Source organism: Gossypium arboreum, chromosome 10 (assembly GCF_025698485.1).
Source record: "Gossypium arboreum isolate Shixiya-1 chromosome 10, ASM2569848v2, whole genome shotgun sequence".
NCBI lineage: Eukaryota > Viridiplantae > Streptophyta > Magnoliopsida > Malvales > Malvaceae > Gossypium > Gossypium arboreum.
In genome coordinates, this window is record NC_069079.1 from 26,715,331 (window position 1) to 26,736,279 (window position 20,949).

At 34.0% G+C, this 20,949-nt stretch overlaps 1 protein-coding gene across 1 annotated transcript; it reads right to left on the reverse strand.

The window, feature by feature from the left end:
* Positions 1 to 13,433: 13,433 nt before the first annotated feature.
* On the reverse strand, positions 13,434 to 14,129 carry LOC108465819 (uncharacterized). The gene is made up of 3 exons (XM_017766199.2): positions 13,907 to 14,129; positions 13,673 to 13,816; positions 13,434 to 13,595 (listed from the first exon to the last, which is right to left on the reverse strand). The coding sequence occupies exons 1-3, from the start codon at positions 14,072 to 14,074 to the stop codon at positions 13,434 to 13,436; spliced, it is 474 nt and encodes a 157-aa protein (XP_017621688.1). The 5' UTR covers positions 14,075 to 14,129.
* Positions 14,130 to 20,949: the final 6,820 nt, after the last annotated feature.

Consider the following 20,949-nt stretch of genomic DNA (forward strand, 5'->3'; position numbering starts at 1 on the left):
CGAATCTATACCATAATACCTTGGACCTTCCGGTCCAATCTCGCACTAATTCATACATCCACATTTCATATTCTACACAACAAGATAATCAAGCATTTTTACACATTAACTCATTTTCCAGCACAACCATACAATTTCAATCATCACATAGATTTAAGGCTTACCAAATTCAACCCCGAGCATGAACATATTTTCTATTCGTCATGAGCTCGAGGTACTTACCCGATCCGCTGTCCGGATTAGCTCGATAAATGTCGCACACTCAGTGCCAATTGTAATGCAAGAGCATATAGTGAATCCGCACACTTAGTGCTATATGTATTCAACTCGCACACTTAGTGCTATATAATCAAACTCGCACACTTAGTGCTGTACAATTTTAAACCCGCACACTTAGTGCCAATCTTGTCACCGTGTCCATTTATACCCGCACACTTAGTGCCGAGACCAATACCTTATGTATTTTGCTGCCTTTATACATTCAACAATGGCATCATTCCATACACATACATTTCCATTTACACACCAACTCATTTAAACACATTTGCATATATATATTGATCATTTAAATCAACACCAAATATACGCTTAATGACTTACCTTGTGTTGGGTAAAACAGTCCAAGTCGGCTACTCGATGACCTTCGTCTTTCCCTTGCTTGATTCTCCTTCTTTAACTCCTTGAGCTTAATCAATAAATCAACTAGTTTAACCTCTTGCTAAACATTCATAATTCAATTACACATGCATATGTATGTTTGTATATTCGCAACCATCCTCACTTATTACCCATTTGGTCAACAATCTAAGCCAAGATAAGGCTTCAATATGGTTGCCTCTAACCGAATACATGCACACCAATCTACTTCCTTTGGCCGAATATGCATGTCTATGTGGAGGCCAATTTTACACTTAATACTACACAAAAAAACAGCATACATTTTCCTAATTAACGATTACATATTGTAGTTCTATACACATCTCTCATTTATTTCATAACCAAACAACATCACAAGCAAATAGACACCTTAAAATAGTATACATGTCATACCAATTCATCATGTGCAAACATATATTCATGTAGGTGCAATGGCGAATTCTCAAGTGGCTTATATCCAAATATACACACATATCCAAAGCTTAAATCTTACTTACCATGCAACATGCATGAATCATACTTATGGATATAACATGGCGAATACCACAACACCATACCGTTTCAATTTGGTCATGGTTAAACAAAGAGCTTAGTATCTCATTAAAAATGCTAAAAGAAAATCTAAGAATCCTCAATCCACCATCACATGAATCATTATCAAGCTTGATATTTAGCATGCAATGGCATTAACACCATATTCACTTTGGCCGAATTTCATTCCCATGACATAACAAAGATTTGAACCATGGGCTAACAAGAACATCAAGCTAGCAACTAAAATATACATGAATCTCATGGCAAAACATCAAACTTACCTTAATCTAGGTACAAGTATGGCCAAACCTCCTCCTAAACCTCTTCCAAACCAACATGAAACAAGAATTCCTTCCTTCTTCCTTAGAATTTTCAGCCCAAAGGAAATGAAAAATCATGAACAAAAATTCTTCTTTCTTTCTCCACACTCACGGCAATGGGCATGCATGAGACCATTTTTTTTTTTTTTTTTTTTTTGTTCCCTTTCATTATTAAATTCCCATGCTCACTATTTTAGTTTTTCTTACATACACCATTGTCCCAACATGTTTTATGACATGTTTTACCCATAATCTCTTGTCATGGCCGGCCACTAACTATTAGGGGGAAATTTGACATGCAAGTCCTCCCTTGACTACATGCACTATTAGGTCCTTATAGATTAGCCTATCACTTTTCAAAAGTGTCACACAAGTCCTACTAACTGAATTCACATGCTATCGGCTAAATCAAGCTTGAAATTTTCACACATTCATAATTACATATTCTAGACAATAAATATTACGCTCAAACATTTCGGTGACTCGGTTTAGCGGTCCCAAACCACTTCCGACTAGGGTCAATTTTGGGTCATCACAGGGTTTGACACTGAATTATTTAACTCAAGAGACTCAACAGTAGAGTCTTCTGGATGCTAAAGTTTCACATACATATGAATGAGTAGAGCCGGGTCAATCAATGCAATCACACTAGTATCAAAGAGAGTAAAAGTACCAAGTGATAACGTCGGGGAGGATGCCTCCTCTCGCGCGGATGGCATATGCTCTAGCAGAGCTCGGGTCTCGGATCGAACAGCCGTGACGGTGGCTCCCCTCGATTACCACCCCTACCTCCCGAAACCCTCGGGGTCTACCTCTAGTCTGTCGCCCACTAGATCTCGCACCTTGCATCTTATTCTTCTCATCTAGCTCCGTGCAATCCCTAATGAAGTGGTCCTTCGAACCACATCCGTAATAAAGTCTTGCTAATGACTTACCCCAACATTCACCTAGGTGTCGTCTTCCACATTGGGGACATTCAGTCTCTCTTGACGATTATTGCCCACACTAGCTACCGATGTAGCTCGGAGTCCGTCAATGGTCTGGCTCTAATGGAAATTCCCGCAATGCCTCGACTTATTGGTGTCCTCCCGAACCTCTTTACAATGAGAACGGAGCTTTACTCGTTGATCTTTTACGGTAATCTCTTGCTTCAAATTCAGCCTTCTTCTTCTCCTTCCCAAGTTCTTCCACCTTGCGTGCTCGTTCAATAATGTCACGAACTCCTTTATCTCCAAAATTCCCACTAGTAACTTTAACTCTTCATTCAATCCTTCTTCAAATCTTTTGCACATAGCAACCTCATCAGCCACACACTCCGAGCATACCGACTAAGTCTTACGAACTCATGTTCAGATTCGATACTGATCATACGGCCTTGCTTGAGTTCCAGAACTCCTTACGCTTCGATCGATGAACCGTTGACTAATATATTTCTTCCAAATTCGTTTGAAAGAAATCCCAAGTAACTTGTTCCTTTGGGACTATGGAAATCAAGGTCCTCCACCAATAGTAGGTGAGTCTTGCAACAAAGATATAGCACACTTAAGACATTCATTGGGTGTGCATGATAGTTCATCAAACACTCTAATGGTGTTATCAAGCGAACTCCTACCCTTTCGCATCGCTTAACTATGGCCTTAAACTCCTCGCCCCACGCTTCCTAATCAAGTCCACGGTGGTTTACTCAGCCTCACAGATCAAGAATCGATGGCATTACGGGCTCTTGGGGTGGATTATTTAAATTCGGGAATGGTTGGACAGCCGGATTGGTTCGGGCATATTATGCGACCCACTCATTCATCATGGTGAAGAAGGCTTGTTTCGCCCTTCATTTTGATTATTCATGGATGACCGAGGCTCAACAGCGGTGTCCCTTGCGCAGAACAGCCGCTACACTTTCAACGTCATCCGCCAAGGGTCTCTCTATCCCGGTTCCATCGCTAATCAAAACAAAAATTCCAACCGTCAAGTCATCACATTATTAGGCACTAACAATTTGGCATGTATAGCTAGACTCACACGCCTATGGTAGTCCTAGAACCGACTAAACCATAGCTCTGATACCAATAAAATTGTAACACCCTAACTTCGTGACCGTCGCCGTTATCGGACACGAGGGTTAACGGCCAAATCCTCTCAAGGTACCAACCAATTTGACATTACCAGTCATGCTGGAAAACTGCGTCACCGTCGCCTTAAAAATCATATCTCGAGTTTCAAAACTTGGAAACTGGTTTCGTAAATTTTCCCTGAATTTAGACTCACATACCCATCCATGGATTTATTTCTAGAATTTTTGGTCGGGCCAATTGGTACAGTTTATTAGTTAAAGTCACCCATGTTATAGGGATCGACTGCTCTGACCTTCGCGCGTTACAACTTGAATATCTCTCTGTACAGGGCTTTAATACTGGTTCCGTTTGTTTATAATGAAACTAGACTCAAAATGGAATCTGTACATATAAGGCATGACTCCTAATTATTTCTAGATAATTTATGGTAAATTTTCAAAGTCGCGACAGGGGACCCAGAAACCGTTCTGGCCCTGTCTCACGAGAACTTTAATAATTCTCAGTATACTGCTCATATGGTCATTTCGTTTCTTCCATATAAAAATAGATTCATCAAGGTTCAATTTCATAATTTACTCACTATTTAATTCTACTTCTACTATTTTTAGTGATTTTTCAATCTCATCTCACTGCTGCTGTCTGCAACAGTTACTGCAGTAGACTATGCCAATTTCATGAATCTTTCCTTGGCCTTAATCATCCATCATACATGACACAAATTATGGCCACCTTATCAAAATTAGAGTTTCTAAGACTCGTGGCTATAGGTTCTAGCATCCCACTCGACAACCACATAGGCCATTTTCACATGGCTTAAAGTTTACAACCCACAATTCGACAAAATATAATAGCCTATACATGCCAAATGTTCTTCAACAACGAAAACAATACCACAAGATTTCAGCCGGTGTGATGACTTCAACGACGGTCCCGATCACGCAAACAATACGAGTCCGAGAGACCTAAAATGGGTGACAAGAAAACACCGAGTGAGTTTACAACTCAGAAGTCATAAGCATTCATCAATCCACCGATAAAGTTACTACAACATGTACAACAAACGAGGCTAGGTACTCATCCATATCGAATCTATACCATAGTACCTCGGACCTTTCGGTCCAATCTCGCACCAAGTCATACATCCACATTTCATATTCTACACAACAAGATAATCAAGCATTTTTACACATTAACTCATTTTCCAGCACAACCATACAATTTCAATCATCACATAGATTTAAGGCTTACCAAATTCAACCCCAAGCATGAACGTATTCTCTATTCGTCATGAGCTCGAGGTACTTACCCGATTCGCTGTCCATACTCAATTCAATGGAGACACACCCTCCATATATATAGAGTATGCACACACAGTGCTTACCACTCGATTTCGTACACTTAGTGCCACGCAATTTAAGCCCGCACACACAAGCCATACCCTTGAGCTCTCACACCCAAGGTCGTATTTTTCCAGCTTGCACACATAGTGTCATATTTTTCCAGCATGCACACTTAGTGCCTTATATTTCCAGCACGCACACTTAGTGCCATATATTTCCAGCACGCACACTTAGTGCCAATCTCGTCACCATACACACGTATTGCCCAGACACATAGTGCCGAAAGCAAACTTTCTACACATTCCACTATTTCTTTTACATTCAACAATTATCCTCACTCCATACACATACAATTTCATTTATACATATATAGCATTCCATTAAACACAATTGCATAGATTTTCCAATCATTTAAGCAATATCAAACATATGTGCTTAATGACTTACTTTGTTTGGGGTAGAACGGTTCCAAATTGGCTACTTGTTTGCTTTCTCCTTTCCTTTGTCCAATCTAGTTCCCCTTTGCTCTTGAGCTAAATCAAAAAATTTACCTCTCCATCAAACACAAACATACGGCATTCACATGCATTATTATGGTTATTGGCGAATACTTAACACAACTAAGCTGAAAATTTACTCAATCTCATCTTAATTTATTGCTACTTATTTATCAAAGTTTCCAATACAAGGTATTTAACACCTATGCCCATTTATACCCCATATGGCCGAATGCTTCATTCCTTACCCAATTAACCATCCAACAATTTTTCAGCCTCATTACCACCCTTTTCATGTCTAATTGTTTAAATACTCTCAAGCTCATTCACAAGTACTATTATACATCTCATTAAGCATTAATCATTTTGCAACATAAATTCTATAGCATGGCCGAATACTCATGCACACACACATAACAACAAGAACTCAATGGCACAAAATTTCCTTTTTGTTAAACATTCGAACTCACTCATCTCCATGCTTTCATCACAACAACATCAAAACACTCACCAAGGAAGACAACATGCATGGCAAATTTAACTCACCTAACAACTTAGTTTCGATTTGAGATTCAAGGAAAATTTTGAACCAATCCTCCAAATCATGCATGCATTTTCAAGAGTGGCATAAAACATACCTTCTTGTATCAAAACACCTTAGTCTAGTAAGCTCCCATGGCTGATTTTCTCAAGCTTTTTCCCCTTTCTTCTTAGTATATTCGCCAAGCAAGGAGAAAATGAGAGAATGAACACTTTTTTTTCTTTTTTTTCATCATATCCTATTTTTTTCAATTTCATTTCTTTATTCTTTCAAGCATAATCCATTAGCTAAACATGTTTGAAACATGTTTTCCTTCCCCATCACTCTTGACATGGCCGCCACTACCCTTAGGAATGGGCTATTTGACATGCAAGTCCATTTATTTTACTTCATCCTTTTATTAATCTCCTAAAATTAGCCACATCTATTTAAATCCTTTCACATGAGTCCTTTTCTTTCAATTCACAATCAAATTAACTAAATCAAAGAATTCAAAATTCACACATGCATTTTCACATATTCTAGACAATAAATATTACGTTCAAACATGTCGGTGACTCGGTTTAGCGGTCCCGAAACCACTTCCCGACTATGGTCAATTTTGGGATGTCACATAAGCACAATACATATTAGTCATGAAGGTGTTTTAATAAAAAGGCATGACACCATAGAACACCCAAATATAGGTTACAAAATCTTATCTTGTTTCCTTTATCCTTGACAACTTATCTTGTCCAAACGTTAGAGCCTCATTTATCCTGATAGCTAAGCATGACAACCATTTATCGATTAAAATAAAGGTGTTCAACCCTTAAAAACCCATAATCCGTAATTATACAGAAGCTTTTAAGAGTTCCTACTCTACTTCTCTCTTTAATTCGCAAGTACAGAGAGGTAAGGAAGTTTACCAATTCCTCAACTTCTCTACTACCAGACTTCAATTCTCATGATGGTTGCGACATGCAAAGCTAAGCATGACAACCATTTATTAGTTAAACTAAAGGTGTTCAAACCGTAAAAATCCAGAATCCATAATTATATAGAAGCTTTTAAGTGTTCTTACTCTACTTCTCTCTTCAATCCACAAGTACAGAAAGGTAAGGAAATTCACCAGTTCCTCAACTTCTCTACTACCAGACTTCAATTCTCATGACGATTGCGACATGCAGAGCTTCTTTCAGCTACATCTTCTTCTTCATTAGAGCGTCTGAAGAAGATGATGCTTTTGAGAGAGAAAAATATTGGTAAACAGAATTGAGAAGAATTCTGTTTCTACGCACACCTATATATATACTCCATTGGCACAATTTCCATAGACCAATACCATAACTCAATCAAAATAATTTCTCTCCCACTATGGAGCGATTCATTCCAATCTAACTAAACCAGGATTGAAATCTAACCATTCCTAACCAGCCACTTAAATTTTCTAACATATCTCATTAGAGCATGCAAATTTGCATTTCCATACAACCGGCTCATCGACTCTTCTTTGAGTTTGGGTCATTAAGAGAATCGAGTATGATAAATTATGTATCGTTTTATACAATTGTTTTAGTTGTATTCGAATATTTATCCGCATAATTCATAATACCAACCATATATAGCCAACAAGCATAATCACATCACAAGCATTAGAACATGGCATAGATAGTTAGGTTTACAAACCATAATCACTATGAGCCACACCTCATGGCCATACATAAGTAACTTAATGTTAGCCAATACCTTTGGCTAGTCATAATAATGGCTAACATAAAAACTAAGTCCCTATACGTGCCACTCACACGAAAACGCTTAACAAATATGGGTCAATACTTCAAAGGCGATGGCTTGATAGTGTGATGTTGTCTCCGACGATCTCCAACCCCGAGCTAACCTATCAACACTAAAGAAAAGGAAAGGAAGGGAGTAATCTTTATACCTTAGTAAGATCGTATGAAAATAATAAGCAATTTATCAACTTGCTTCTCAAGGTAATACAACCATATTTACACATTTATTTATGTTCAGGTCAAGCTGTTTTCTCGAGTCACAGTTGTTAAATTATTTATATCCGAAGCTATGGAACTCTAAATTAACTTCTAATAATTTTCCTTGAAACTATACTCACGTATCTTCTTACCATGAAATTTTCAGAATTTTTTGGTCTATCCAATAAGTATATTTTATTCTTTAAATTTACCCTTTTTTCGCTGTCTGACAGTTCTGATCGCTCTTCACTAAAAATTAATTATCTCATGATACGAAACTCGGATGATGTTTCCATCTATTTCTCTTTAAAATATACTCATTAATAATTCTAATCATATAAAATATAACCCATAAATATTTTTTTACAATTTTCAATGATTTTCTAAAATCAGAATAGGGGATTTCGAAATTATTCTGACTTTGTCTCACAACAATTTAAATATTGCATAATATGAAACTCTTTTGCTTACATCGTTTCTTCTATGTGAAACTAGACTTATTAAGATTTAATTTCATATTCTGTTCATCCTCTAACTCAATTTCCACAATTTTTGATGGATTTTCAAATTTGGGCTACTGCTGCTGCCCAAAACTGTTTTAGTGTAAATTAATAATACTAAGTCTATCACATCTTATTAATTCATTTTCACCACATTGGTAAAAATACATGTTTATACATCATAAGTATAGACCTATAATCACAAGGTCATCATGAAATCATTCTCATAGGCATGACTTACCTCTTTACATCCTCACCAAATGTACATCATAAACCGAAATCATTTCTCATGAGTTTGGCATACATACCTGTGTTACTCAACATGCTCATATACTTACTCATATTCATTCCTTAGTAATCATACAACACGAATTGAATTCATATCTCATCAATTTCATGTAAGTACCTGTATCACTCATAACATAGCCATAAGCTCTATCATTTCGATATAAACCATACATCTCCCGTTGAACCATTTGAAATACTCTAGGATAATCAATAGCCCCAAACATGGGATAAAATGCCAACACCGTGTCCCAGATATGGTCTTACACTGGCTAGTGCATTAATGTCGATGTCATGTCCCAGACAGGTCTTACACTAGCTCTCATCTGTCGGTGTCGATGCCATGTCCCAGACAAGTCTTACACAACAAGCTAATGCCATGTCCTAGATAGGTCTTACACTAGCTTGTATATCTCGAGGCTGATGCATGTCCTAGACATGTCTTACACTGGTTTATATATCTCGAGGCCGATGTATGTCCCAGACATGTGTTACATTAGCTCTCATAATGTGGTTGATGAATGTCCCAGACATGTCTTACATTAGCACACATATCACCTAATGTCCTGGCATAAATATCCAATCTATTCCTAAGGTTCAACCGAGAGTTTATCACGTTAAGTCTCATCATACCATTACTCATAGTCACGATTAAACAATTTATGCTATATCAATTTAATCACGCATAATAACCATGTAGTTGCATTATTTACACCCAACTTACTCGTTCCAATGGAATACCATATTCCATCAAATTTCCAATGCATTCAATCATCACATATATATTATTAACATTTGGCATCACTTTCTCATATACAATATCTTTAACATAAAATTCAACACAATCATAGCAAGATAGATTTCAAGTATATTAACAATAACATGGATATCATACTTATTTAACCACACGGACTTACCTCAAATGCAATTTCGGCTAATTATTCTCTTTTTGTCCTTAACCACGTACTTTCTCGATTTAAGCCTGAACTCGATTTTTCTTGATCTAACATGATGAAATTCACTCATTTAATCACTAAATAAATTTAGACAATCAAAATTCACTTTTTTGGCAAAATGACCATTTTGCCCCTAAACTTTCACAAAATGATCATTTTACCCTTAGGCCCATAAATCGATTTTTATTGAATTTCCTTATTAGCCAAGCCTAAACGATCATTTATTACTCTTATTACAACCCCAAATTTCCACTATTTCACACAATTACAACCTATTTTATAACTTTTATAAAATGGCCCTTTTAGGTGTTTTCCATGAAAATCACTTTACAAAAGTTGTTAATTTCACAACCATAACTCATATTCTTCCATAAAATTTCAGTTAGAAACACATATTATTTCATGAAAAAACCCTAGACTCTCAACCATTTTGCAAAATAGTCCCCTCAATAGCTAGATTAAGCTTTAGGGGTCCCAAAAATGTAAAAATCATCAAGAAAAGTCATCAAAATCACTTAGCAAGAGAACTAAGTGGTTGAAAGTTTAGGCTCTTAAAACCCCCTTGTTTGCTTCCATTTTCGATCGAGAAGAAGAAAGATGAAAAGATGATACCTTTTGTTTTATTTTATTCTATTTCTAGTCAAAATTAAGTTACCAATCACACCTAATTTTGACTTTTCTACTTTCTTTATCTCTATGGCCAACCAAGCCTTTCTTAAGGGTCCATTTTCTATTTAAAGACCCTAAATTTTGGTTCTCTAGCTATTTAACATATTTATCTAGCAAAACAAAACTTTTTCCCTTTATGCGATTTAGTCCTTTTTCTCAATTAAGCTAGCAATCGTTAAAATTATTTCACCAAAATTTTCATGCACTCATATAATCATGCTATAATACATAAAATAAAATTACAAATAATTTATCCGGCCCCAGTATAGTGGCTCCGAAACCATTGTTTCGACTAGGCCCAAAATCGGGTTGTTACATGTATCTTATATTTATTCTTATATTTAGGAATTATTTTAGGGATTAAGTTTAAAACTAAAAATTTAGGTTGTTTTGGTAGCATTAAATACGTCACTTGGAGGTGAAAAGGGAAAAATTTTCACGCAAATCTCTTTTATTCGACTGAAATACTTCTTCTCTGTAATTTTCTTTCCCCTTAAGACTCAAAAAATTGCTTTCTTATAAAGAAACATACATCAAAGAAAATTTGGGCTTATCTAAGAGAATACCCTTGTATAGGGAGTTGCTTTAAGCTATTTGACAAAAAAGAGGACACTATGACATGTGTTGATGTTAGGAGTTCGAATTTGATGAGTTGTTATTTTTGGTTAATATTGGTTGCTGTAGCCTATTTTGAGCTTGATGAGCTATTATTTTTTTGTTATTCTTGGTCGTTATGGGTTGTTAATTTTGGTTTGTTATTGTTGTTTTTTCTAAGAGGAATTGAGCTATTTTTGAATAATGAAGTTTTATTTTTGTTACTACATTGAAGATCTTTATTTTTTTTTTGTCCTCTATTAATGAATTCTTTCATTATTAAACATGCCTTTGTGTTTAATGGTTGTGCACTCTTTTAAGTGTCATTTTTTGAAGATCTTGGCATGGCAAAAGGGGGAGAATGGCTACAGGTGTGAAGAGGAGATATATTGACGTGCTATTGCTTTATTGATTTTTTTGTGATATTTTTTAAACTTGTGTTTAGTTGGACTCTCTAATATTTTAAACATTTATGCTACAATTTTATTGGTATATATCGAGAAGTGATGACATGTTGATAGAGGGATCATATACCATTTGCTTATGTTTTGTCAAAAAGCTAAAGGGTGAGATTGTTAGGACTAAGGTTGTCGAAGCACTGAAGACTCGATGACTAATCAGTCAAGATGCTAATACAACCTAGATGTTTTATTTGTTGGCTTATTTGACTTGGGCTTTTTCATGTGATGTTTCTATAAGCAAATGGACTTCCAAGATGTGTTTTATAGGCATGATTTATTGTGCCTTACAATAATGATCAAATTTGGAGTTATTGAAGAGGTTGAGATCGACTTAACTTTGTGGATAAGGCTTATGCTTATCTTTTGCACTTATCTTGACAGATTTATAGGCTAATTTTAAGGAGATATCTTGGGATAAATTGGATGCTATTTATCTTGATTATTATATTGAAGAAGAAGAGTTTATCTTGAACTATGCTAATTGAATAGGTTGTCATATTAAGCCTATAAATATACAATCAATATGCATGGAAGATGCATTGATTAAGGGAGTGATGTGTTGATTTGATTAAGCTATCTTTGTTATTTTTCTTTGTATTTCACACTCTATTTGTAAGCATTTTTTTGTGAAAGATTGAACCTTTACAAGTGAGGTTCTGGGTAAATTGTTGTAACAAATTAGAGCTAGCTATTAGGATTGAAACTATTCACTGAGCAATAGATTGGACTTTAGCCAATAGGTGGTTGAATCAATTGTGAAATGAAACCATTCATAGAGTAAGGCATCTTAAAGTAGATTCTTTCTGAACTACGTTGATAAACGATTGGGTGCAAATCTCTCTTTACTTTCTCTGTTTTTGTTTTTTTTTTGTTATTTGTTCAAACTCACGTATGAACATATGTGTAGACAGCAAATTGATCTTGTAGCAAATTGACTAGTTTTTCTCAAGACCCTTCCAAATATCTACGAGTGACCCAATGTTTAATATATCAACATTGTGGCGAAAGATGCCTGTTCTATCCCAAATGCTGAGGTAATTACTTTATTAGAGGATGAGCCATCTTAGGAAGGTCTTGATTCAAGATTTACAGATTGAAAACATTTTTTTTTAATTTCTATTTTAGTAAAAAGATCAATCAGTGAAATTGTGTTCCAAGGTAAATGGTAGTTGCACATATAGGTGCCTTTAGTTACAAGATAATAGAATATGTTATATAATCCATGAAGTGTACAGATTAATTTGAATTTAAAATTTTGTTTAACTTTTAAATTTAAATTTGATTTTTAAAAAATTTAGTAGCTATTAGTTTAGAATTTGAATGGTATTATCTTAATGACTTGAAACACATTGTTCCTAAATGATACTATTTGAATTTGACCCAAAGACTATAGGAAATATAAAAGATGTAATTTTTATTGTGTAATGTAGACAAAAATATAATTCGTGAATATTACCTTGTAACAATGATAAAATTATTTATCATATTTTTTCGCATATTTGGAAACTTGAAGGCAAACATATATGTTAATAGAAATATAAATGAAAAACTTGTACTTATAAATAACTTGAGTGTAACTTGAAAAGAATTTGAATTTAATTTGATAATTATTGAGTTGAACTTGGTCTTTTAATACTTCATTCACATAGCTTGAAAGCCTAATCAAACATTTTAATTTTAATAAATATTCAAAATTATATATGCAAAAGCATAATGAATGAGAAAGAAAAAATGAATTTAGTTGAGCTTAGCTCGAGCTTCAAGTGTTGGAGATCTGAACAAATTGGTAAGATTAATGATAATGGAGCATTTCAAACAGGCAATATATATATATATATATATATATATATATATATATATACCATATCACATGCATGCGTGCAGTGAACATAAGGAGCATGCAAGTAGTGTATATATTGCAAAGGAATTTAGGAAAAGGTCTCTTATTACAAGCATGGGTCGTAGAACTAGAAAGTGAGGCGCCTTAAAATGGTTATGAAAAATACAATCATGATTGAAAGATGGGCATGGCATTTACATTTTGGTTTGAACAGGTGCTGGTGGTGGGAGATGGAGATACTTAGTATGACGCGCCTGTGCAAATATTTTGGCAGAGCTTTTCTTGCGAAATTCGACATTCACAACCGCAACCGTCTTCCCAATGCGCAATGCCCTCCCTTCTATCTCTATTTCCTCCTGCATATTTTTGCATCTATAATTTCCTTTTATTCAACACACACAAATAAAACTAAATTAGGGAGAGAGAGGGGTACATTAGCGAAAGCAGCATCCAGTAAAGAGAGGGTAATCTCCACAGAAACACCGGTGGCAGTAAGTCCATAAGTGAGTATAACCGCGGAGCCAACCAGGTCCACCAGTGATGTTGTGGCTCCCCCATGAAACGTATTCCCTGGGTTCTTTTTTTTATTTAAAAAAAAACACAATTAAACCAATCAACCCCATTAATTTCAAAATTAAAAGAAAAAGAATTGAGAGAGAAAAGCAACCAGAAGTCGAACGGGGACTTTCATGGAGCAAAGCACTCGGCCACGTTCGATGGAGTCGAGGTGCAGACCAAGACCTTGCATCATGAAGTTTTCGAACATTCCTCCATTGCCATTGGCATAGCCATCCACACCTTTCTCCAGGTATTTCTTCGCTCTTTCCAACTCCATTCTTCCTCGCTATTCTCTAACTCATTTCATGCTGCTGCATCCCTTTTGCCTTTTTGTACCTGCAGCCGGCCATTCCATCCTATATAAATTTTATCGATTTAATTAAAAGTTAAACAATACCAACCAAATTTTATATTTTCAATGCTAAGCTTGCATCCATCCGTCGATTTTTGCAAAATTGGTTTAGCTTTCTAGTGGGTGAAACCCTACTAATAAAAATCTTCAATTATATCTATGTGACTATAGTTTAATAGTTACGGTTTTCTTGGATATGTATTTATATTGTCTTTTAATTGTACTAGTAATACTTTCTAAAAAAATTATAGTAAGTTATTCTCCTAATTTTAAAAAATATTAAAATGTAAAAATTTAGTGAAAAATATTAGATTTCGTTTAAAATATGAATTCAACTTAAATTGTAATATTTAGAGGCTAAGTTCAATTTATTTTTAATTATTAATATATTATTTATTTATTTTATATATTATTATATAATTTAAATAACATACAAATTAAATATATAATACTAAAATGTACCAATTAAAAAATATGTTGTTTTTGTTTAACTTTTAAAAATAAAATTATTAAATTAAAATTAGTATAATTTTTTATAAAAATAAACTTAAAATAGATTCAAATATGAGTGGATTTAGACAAAAATTAAGTTGAGTTGAATTTGATTAAGCATAAAGTGTTTTAATACTAATTTAATAAATTGTATCTTCAATATATTTTACTGAATTAATTTTTTTAAAAATGAGTAATTAAGTGGTAATACTTTTAAAATAAAAGCAAATTGGTAGAATCATCAAGTGTAATGAAAGCTAGAAATTCTTTTAGCATCCAAGGTGCTTTTAACATAGTAGTAATTAAGTTATAAATTTTGAGAAATTAAAATATAATTTTATAATGTATTAATTTATAATATCATCATTTAAAAAAATTAAATATTTTTAAAAAATTTAAATTTAAAGTATAATTTTATTATATATAAATTTATAATTTAATAAATTTTAAGAGAATTGAATTATAATTTTTTATTTTAAGGAGGACTAAGCCCTTCCCCGCCGATCTTACATCCAAGCCTCCCTACCATGATCTTCCAAGGAAAATGGGGCTTGAAACACCTACATATATGCAACACAAGACTAGAGAGAACCGATTTAATCAAAGTCAGTCTACCTCTTGTTGATACATTCAAGATTTCCATCTTCTCTGCTACGCCCTTCCAAAGATCCCAACATATTCTTTTGGATGCCAAATATTTTGTCTTTCGATCCTAAAATTACTTGTAAAACCACTTAACAACCCTCTTCACATTCAACATTTACTCCTTTACTACACAATCACAATCATATGTCTTCTCAAAAGCAACTTTGAAAACCCCCCACCTCCACTTTTATTCTTAATGTATTTTTCCACTCAATTAGTAAAGACAACGTCCTGTAATAAAACTGAACTGGTTTCTATCAAGGTATCAAACTAATTAGCCTAAAGAGGCTAATGGTAGAGCGTGATTCACACTTTGGGAGAAAAGTGATAAATGTTTTCTTATACTCCTTTGGGAATGAAAATCATGGAAGAATTTCATCACATCTTCCTACAACATACACTCAAATCTATAGGGCTTTGTTGCCGTTACTGAAACTGAGCTGCCATTAGATAAAAAAAATTTGTGTTCTTGTTGCCTTCCTTAGCCCATTTGAGCAGAGCCGTGCATGATTGCTTCTTTTTTTCTGAAAGATATCATTCCTGGCCATTTCCCCACCTTTTATTTTAATCTCACTTTCAAGCATATAATCATTTTTTTTGTAAATTACCCGTATCTTGTTTCCATTAAAACTATCCAAAGTTCATATTTTTTTGTATAATTTTCCATGAAGTTTTTTAACTTCAAATGAGATGACTAAACTTGAGCTATGTATCTTTTGAATTTTTTTAATATTTAAATGTGAGAAGTCGAGAATAAAACAGTGAAAAGCTATAATTGTATTGAAATTGAGCAATATACTTGTTTTATTTATTAGGGACCATACATTCAAATACTATTTCCGAATGTAAAAGTAAAAGCAGTAAATAGGAAAAAAAACGTTTATATGGTTAGATAAATTAGAAACTGTTTATAGTATCTTCAACGAGAAAGTGATTTACGTAAAGAGTCACTACATTGAGGGCACACTCTACGTAAAGTTCTGAGAGCTGCTTGATTTGATAGCTAGAGAATGTTGGGGAGATGCTAGAATAGAGTTATGGAATTTTTCTCTTTTCTTACCTATTCTTCTTGGAGGAGGGGATATTTCTAGATGAAGAAAAGTTTGGAGTGATTACTTGTCTAATTAATTATGACCTCCTAGTAGAGTCCAATTTTCGGTTTAGCTTACGGTGTAGGCCGAATGTAACATTGTTGCGAGTTGGTGAATTACTGAAAGTTGGGATCATTAAATGATATTAAACTTGATGTGATGGTTCTCCTTGAGAGTGTTGTGACAATGTTCCCAAGTATATGTAATAGCCTAAGCTTCATTCATAGGGCAAAAGAGATATTTTGACATAGGAGTATAACAATTTCCCCCTTAGTTAGGAGAAGTTATAAAGTGAGCTTCTCTAGGACTATTGACTTGTTATTAAATATAATAGTCAATTCGGGTCAATTACACACTTAAGGAGTTTGTTTTCTAAGCAATTTAAGATTTTAATTTACCTTTTCAGTAATTAGACCTTAGAATAAAAAGTTAATAGAAATAAGTGTTTTTAACACATTTTATAAGTGTTGTGAACCAATAGGCCGGCACAGGCCTTAGGTTGTGTTAATTGGATTAATTGAGCATGTAGGATGAAGATATAAAGGCTTAATTGATGTGAAAGAAAAAACCGAGTGATGCACAAGCTTCTTGGGACGTCAAAGCACCAAAAGAACAACATTAAGCTGAAGTTGCATGTTGTGTCGCGCCACGCAAAGGGTGTGGCACAACACAAGGCCGACGTGCTGCCCAAGCTTAGCAAGGTTATTTTTGTCCGCACAATCAAACTTATTCGAAGACCTAGGGCATGCCAAAGACCTAATTTAGGTTGTCAACACCTTTATAAATAAGACATTAGGGGATTTATGTAACTAAGTTGTAATAGCCCAAATTTAACCGGGCCTTAAAACTAAATGAAATAAATAAATAAATAAATAAATGATTGTTTATTTAACAGTCCATATAAAGTCCAGTTTACAAGAGCTCAAATACAGGCCCAAATACCTCAGACCCGTTATACCCAAATAGATCGGCTACAGCCCAATAGCCTAGACTACCCGTCTACCCAAATACACCCATAGCCCAACTTAAACTAGACAGACCCAGGACTAAAGTGGCCCAACTGGCCCAAACCATTACACCAAGGCAGGAAACCCTAGGGTTTCTGCCTTCTTTCTCCTCGAGCTGCCACCGCTTCTGGAAAGTTCGAGGAGCGTCTGTCCAGCTCCCAAATCGAGGCCACCATTCAAGGCACTGTCTCAGAGTCTGTCAGCGTCCCATCAGCGTCTCACCGTCTCCACTAATCCTCACCACCGGACTTCATGCCTCCACCAACGCCAGCAGCCCTTGAATCACCGAGATCCTCGTGGTCACCTGCAAGAAAAGGAAAGAAATCAAAGCAAAACTACAACAAATAGATCAGAACAGGGTAAGGAAAGAAATCGAAAGATTTCTTTCCAAAATAGGCAGTAGACCAAGGCTATAAAGCCTTTTCTCAAATCTATAAGAAAAAAACAGAGATACGGAGGAGCACATAAGAATCAAAAATACATAGAGAGAAACAGACCACAAAGATTGTACACCAAATATTTTTGCAATAATATATCAGAAGGATTCCGAGACAAATGAAGGTGATCTATTGTTTCTACTTTTATTTTATCACTTTGTTGTAAGCAACTTGTAGATAAAGCATTAAAGTAAATGAGAGAAAGGCACCTTCTAGATTCGCCGAGAAAAGCGAAGCTTTTCGAAGTCCGACCGCCGTGTGTGGCGGAGTTGGTGATGGCGCGTGAGGCTGGGCACGGAGGTCCGATGAACGGAACAGACTGGCCTAGGGTCGGAGTTCAGAGGGCTGGGGGACTTTTTAGAGGATTTCTCTCGTTTTTTTCTAAACCAGGGGCTAATTGATTTTTTAGGTTAAAGTTTGGCTTATATAGCCTTAACAGAACGACGCCGTTTTAGCTTAGTCTGATAAGCTTAAAACGACGACATTTTAAGGCCCCAAGATCCGCGCGTTAACCCGATTACCCGGGGAGGATCCGCGTGGTTTTGAGGATTGGGTTAATTACTCAATCGGTCCTTCCACATTTTTTGTGTCTATAATTATGTTTTATTTTATTGATGATTTGGCCCTAATATTTTGTTTCCGTTTTAATTTAGTCTCTGCAATAGCTATTTTTAGTCCAGAATTAAAACGCTGCCGTTTTGGGAATAGGGCGTTTTGCCCAATGAGTCCCTTTCGTTTTACGCGTGTTTTAATTAGGAACTTAATTTAGCTTCTTTTTTTTAAAATTCGCCTCTGTAATTTTATTGAACTTCAAATCTAACCCTATATATTTATTTCTATATATATATAAATTTTTTATATTGTTATTTCTTTTATTTTTTCTTTTTACCTTATTTTTATATTTTATATTATATAATTATTCTATTATATATTATTTGTATTATTATTTATTATTTTCACAAATTATTATTATTTTATATTATTATTTATATATTATTGTTATATTTTTACTGTATTATATTAATCATTTATATGTATTATATATTATATTCACATATATACTTTCATATTATATATTATAATTATTTTATATTATGATGTCATTTTTATACTATTATTTTTTCTCTATATATTATTATCATTTAAGTTTTTAACTTGTATTATATACTTATTTTTATTTATATGTTAATAATTACTTTGCTTATATTCTATTATTACACATTTTGAAGATATTATAACATTATAACTTGTATAATACGTATATTTCATCATTAATTACTTATTTCATATTATTCTAAACTTATATTTTATATATATATTATATAATTATTTTATTATAAATATGAATTCTTTTACATACTTGATATTTTATACATTATTTTTCTAAACCAATATTTTTATATTTTTATATAATTATTATTCTTATAAATATACTTTTTATTATATATTATATTTTAAATCTATTATTAAATATCACATTTTTATATATGCTCATTCTATTTGTCATTTGTTTATATCACACATATATTTTTAAAACTTATGTTTTTATTATTATGCAATATTTGCTTTTACTTTAGAATTAATGTATTATTGCTATGTTATGTATTTTATATGTTATGTAATATCTTAGACTTTTATAATTTATTTTCAAATGCATATTTTTATATGTGTCAAAATTGTATATCATGCATCATTTATATGTTTAAATATATGTTGAATTACATGTTTATAGTTTTACCTATTCTTCTTAAATATATATTATGTTTTATGTATATTTTTATTATTTAAAATTTGTCATGTTTTATTTCTTATATCGTTGGTTAGTGTATGATATTTATGCTGTTGTGCTTTTATTTACCTATTATTATAACATGTTATCTCGTATGTTATGTTAATATGCTTCTTTATGCACCGATTTTAAAAACGTGACTTCAAAGTTTTCAAAAATAAAAAGGCAATGCTTGGTGTTTGGAAGCTTCGAGAAAAGTAGTGCCCTAACTTATTGGGTTGCAATTTTTCTCGTTGAGTTCGAATAGTTAAGCACCCTTCTAAGTTTTTAAGGTTTTTAAAATACGAGCAACTGTCTTGGAATTTCAAAGCGTTGTGTCCTAACTTACTGGATGCGGTGTTTTGTCGTTTCGAGATAGGGATTTCCAAAAATGCTAACTTAATGTCAATATTTTGATACAAGTGAACCCCAATTTCAAAATCAAAATATTTTAAAGAGGATTGAATCTTAAAATTTTTAAATTTCCGACCTTAAAGACATTTGATAATTAGTTAGGTACCAATTTTTGGGCGTTACGAGGGTGCTAATCCTTCCTCGTACGTAACCGACTCCCGAACCCGTTCTTTTTATTTCTAGACCAAAACTAATGATTTTAAAAGAAAATGTTTTAAAGGTGATCCAATCACACCTAAAAAGATTGGTGGCAACTCCTATTTTCATTTTTTAAAGTCGATTCCCATTTTCCTAAAACTCGATTTAAAAATGGTCTCGACAGCTTGGCGACTCCACTGGGGACTAATAAGAGAGTCAAGCCGTATAATTGATTACCTTTTGTTTTAATGTCAAAAATTTGAAAAATTTTAAAATTCAGTCCTCTTTGCATTACATGTGTTTGTATTATTGCATATGTTATATATTCTGATACGCATTGCATTTGCATGATCATTGTGGTCACACCCTTAAGTAGGAGTGAGAAACTACGCCTTCGTGAGGTTTTCGCCTCCGTGCAGGATAGTGGATCACTTTTGTGATACATCCGTACCTATGGTTTCATGAGATTTTCGTCTCCGTGTAGCCATAGGGAAATGTATTCCTCTAAACTGAACTCGATTCAAATGAGCCTATAATGGGTGAGAATCGAGGAATCTGCTGGTTCGGGTACCTCAAACTTTAGAACCAACCTCATATTGAAAAACCGTAAGAGCCCAACTTAGTTAGAGTTGAACTTTAGATATTACCCTTATAAAATATCGTTGAAATTTATTGATATCATGTGATACTGACTATTTCTTTTCTTTTGTTTGCATGTCATTTTGCATTTACAAAGGTATCGATTCACGGTCAGTTTCTAAGTTCGGAAGTTTTATTATGGAGAACGGACTTCTTGATAGAGTGGAGG

Coding starts and splice junctions, on each gene's coding strand:
- LOC108465819 (XM_017766199.2), bottom strand. CDS start 14,074: ATGGAGTTGGAAAGAGCGAAGAAATACCTGGAGAAAGGTGTGGATGGC. Junction 13,817..13,906: donor AAGTCCCCGTTCGACTTCTG/GTTGCTTTTCTC, acceptor AATAAAAAAAAG/AACCCAGGGAATACGTTTCA. Junction 13,596..13,672: donor TGGATGCTGCTTTCGCTAAT/GTACCCCTCTCT, acceptor AAAAATATGCAG/GAGGAAATAGAGATAGAAGG.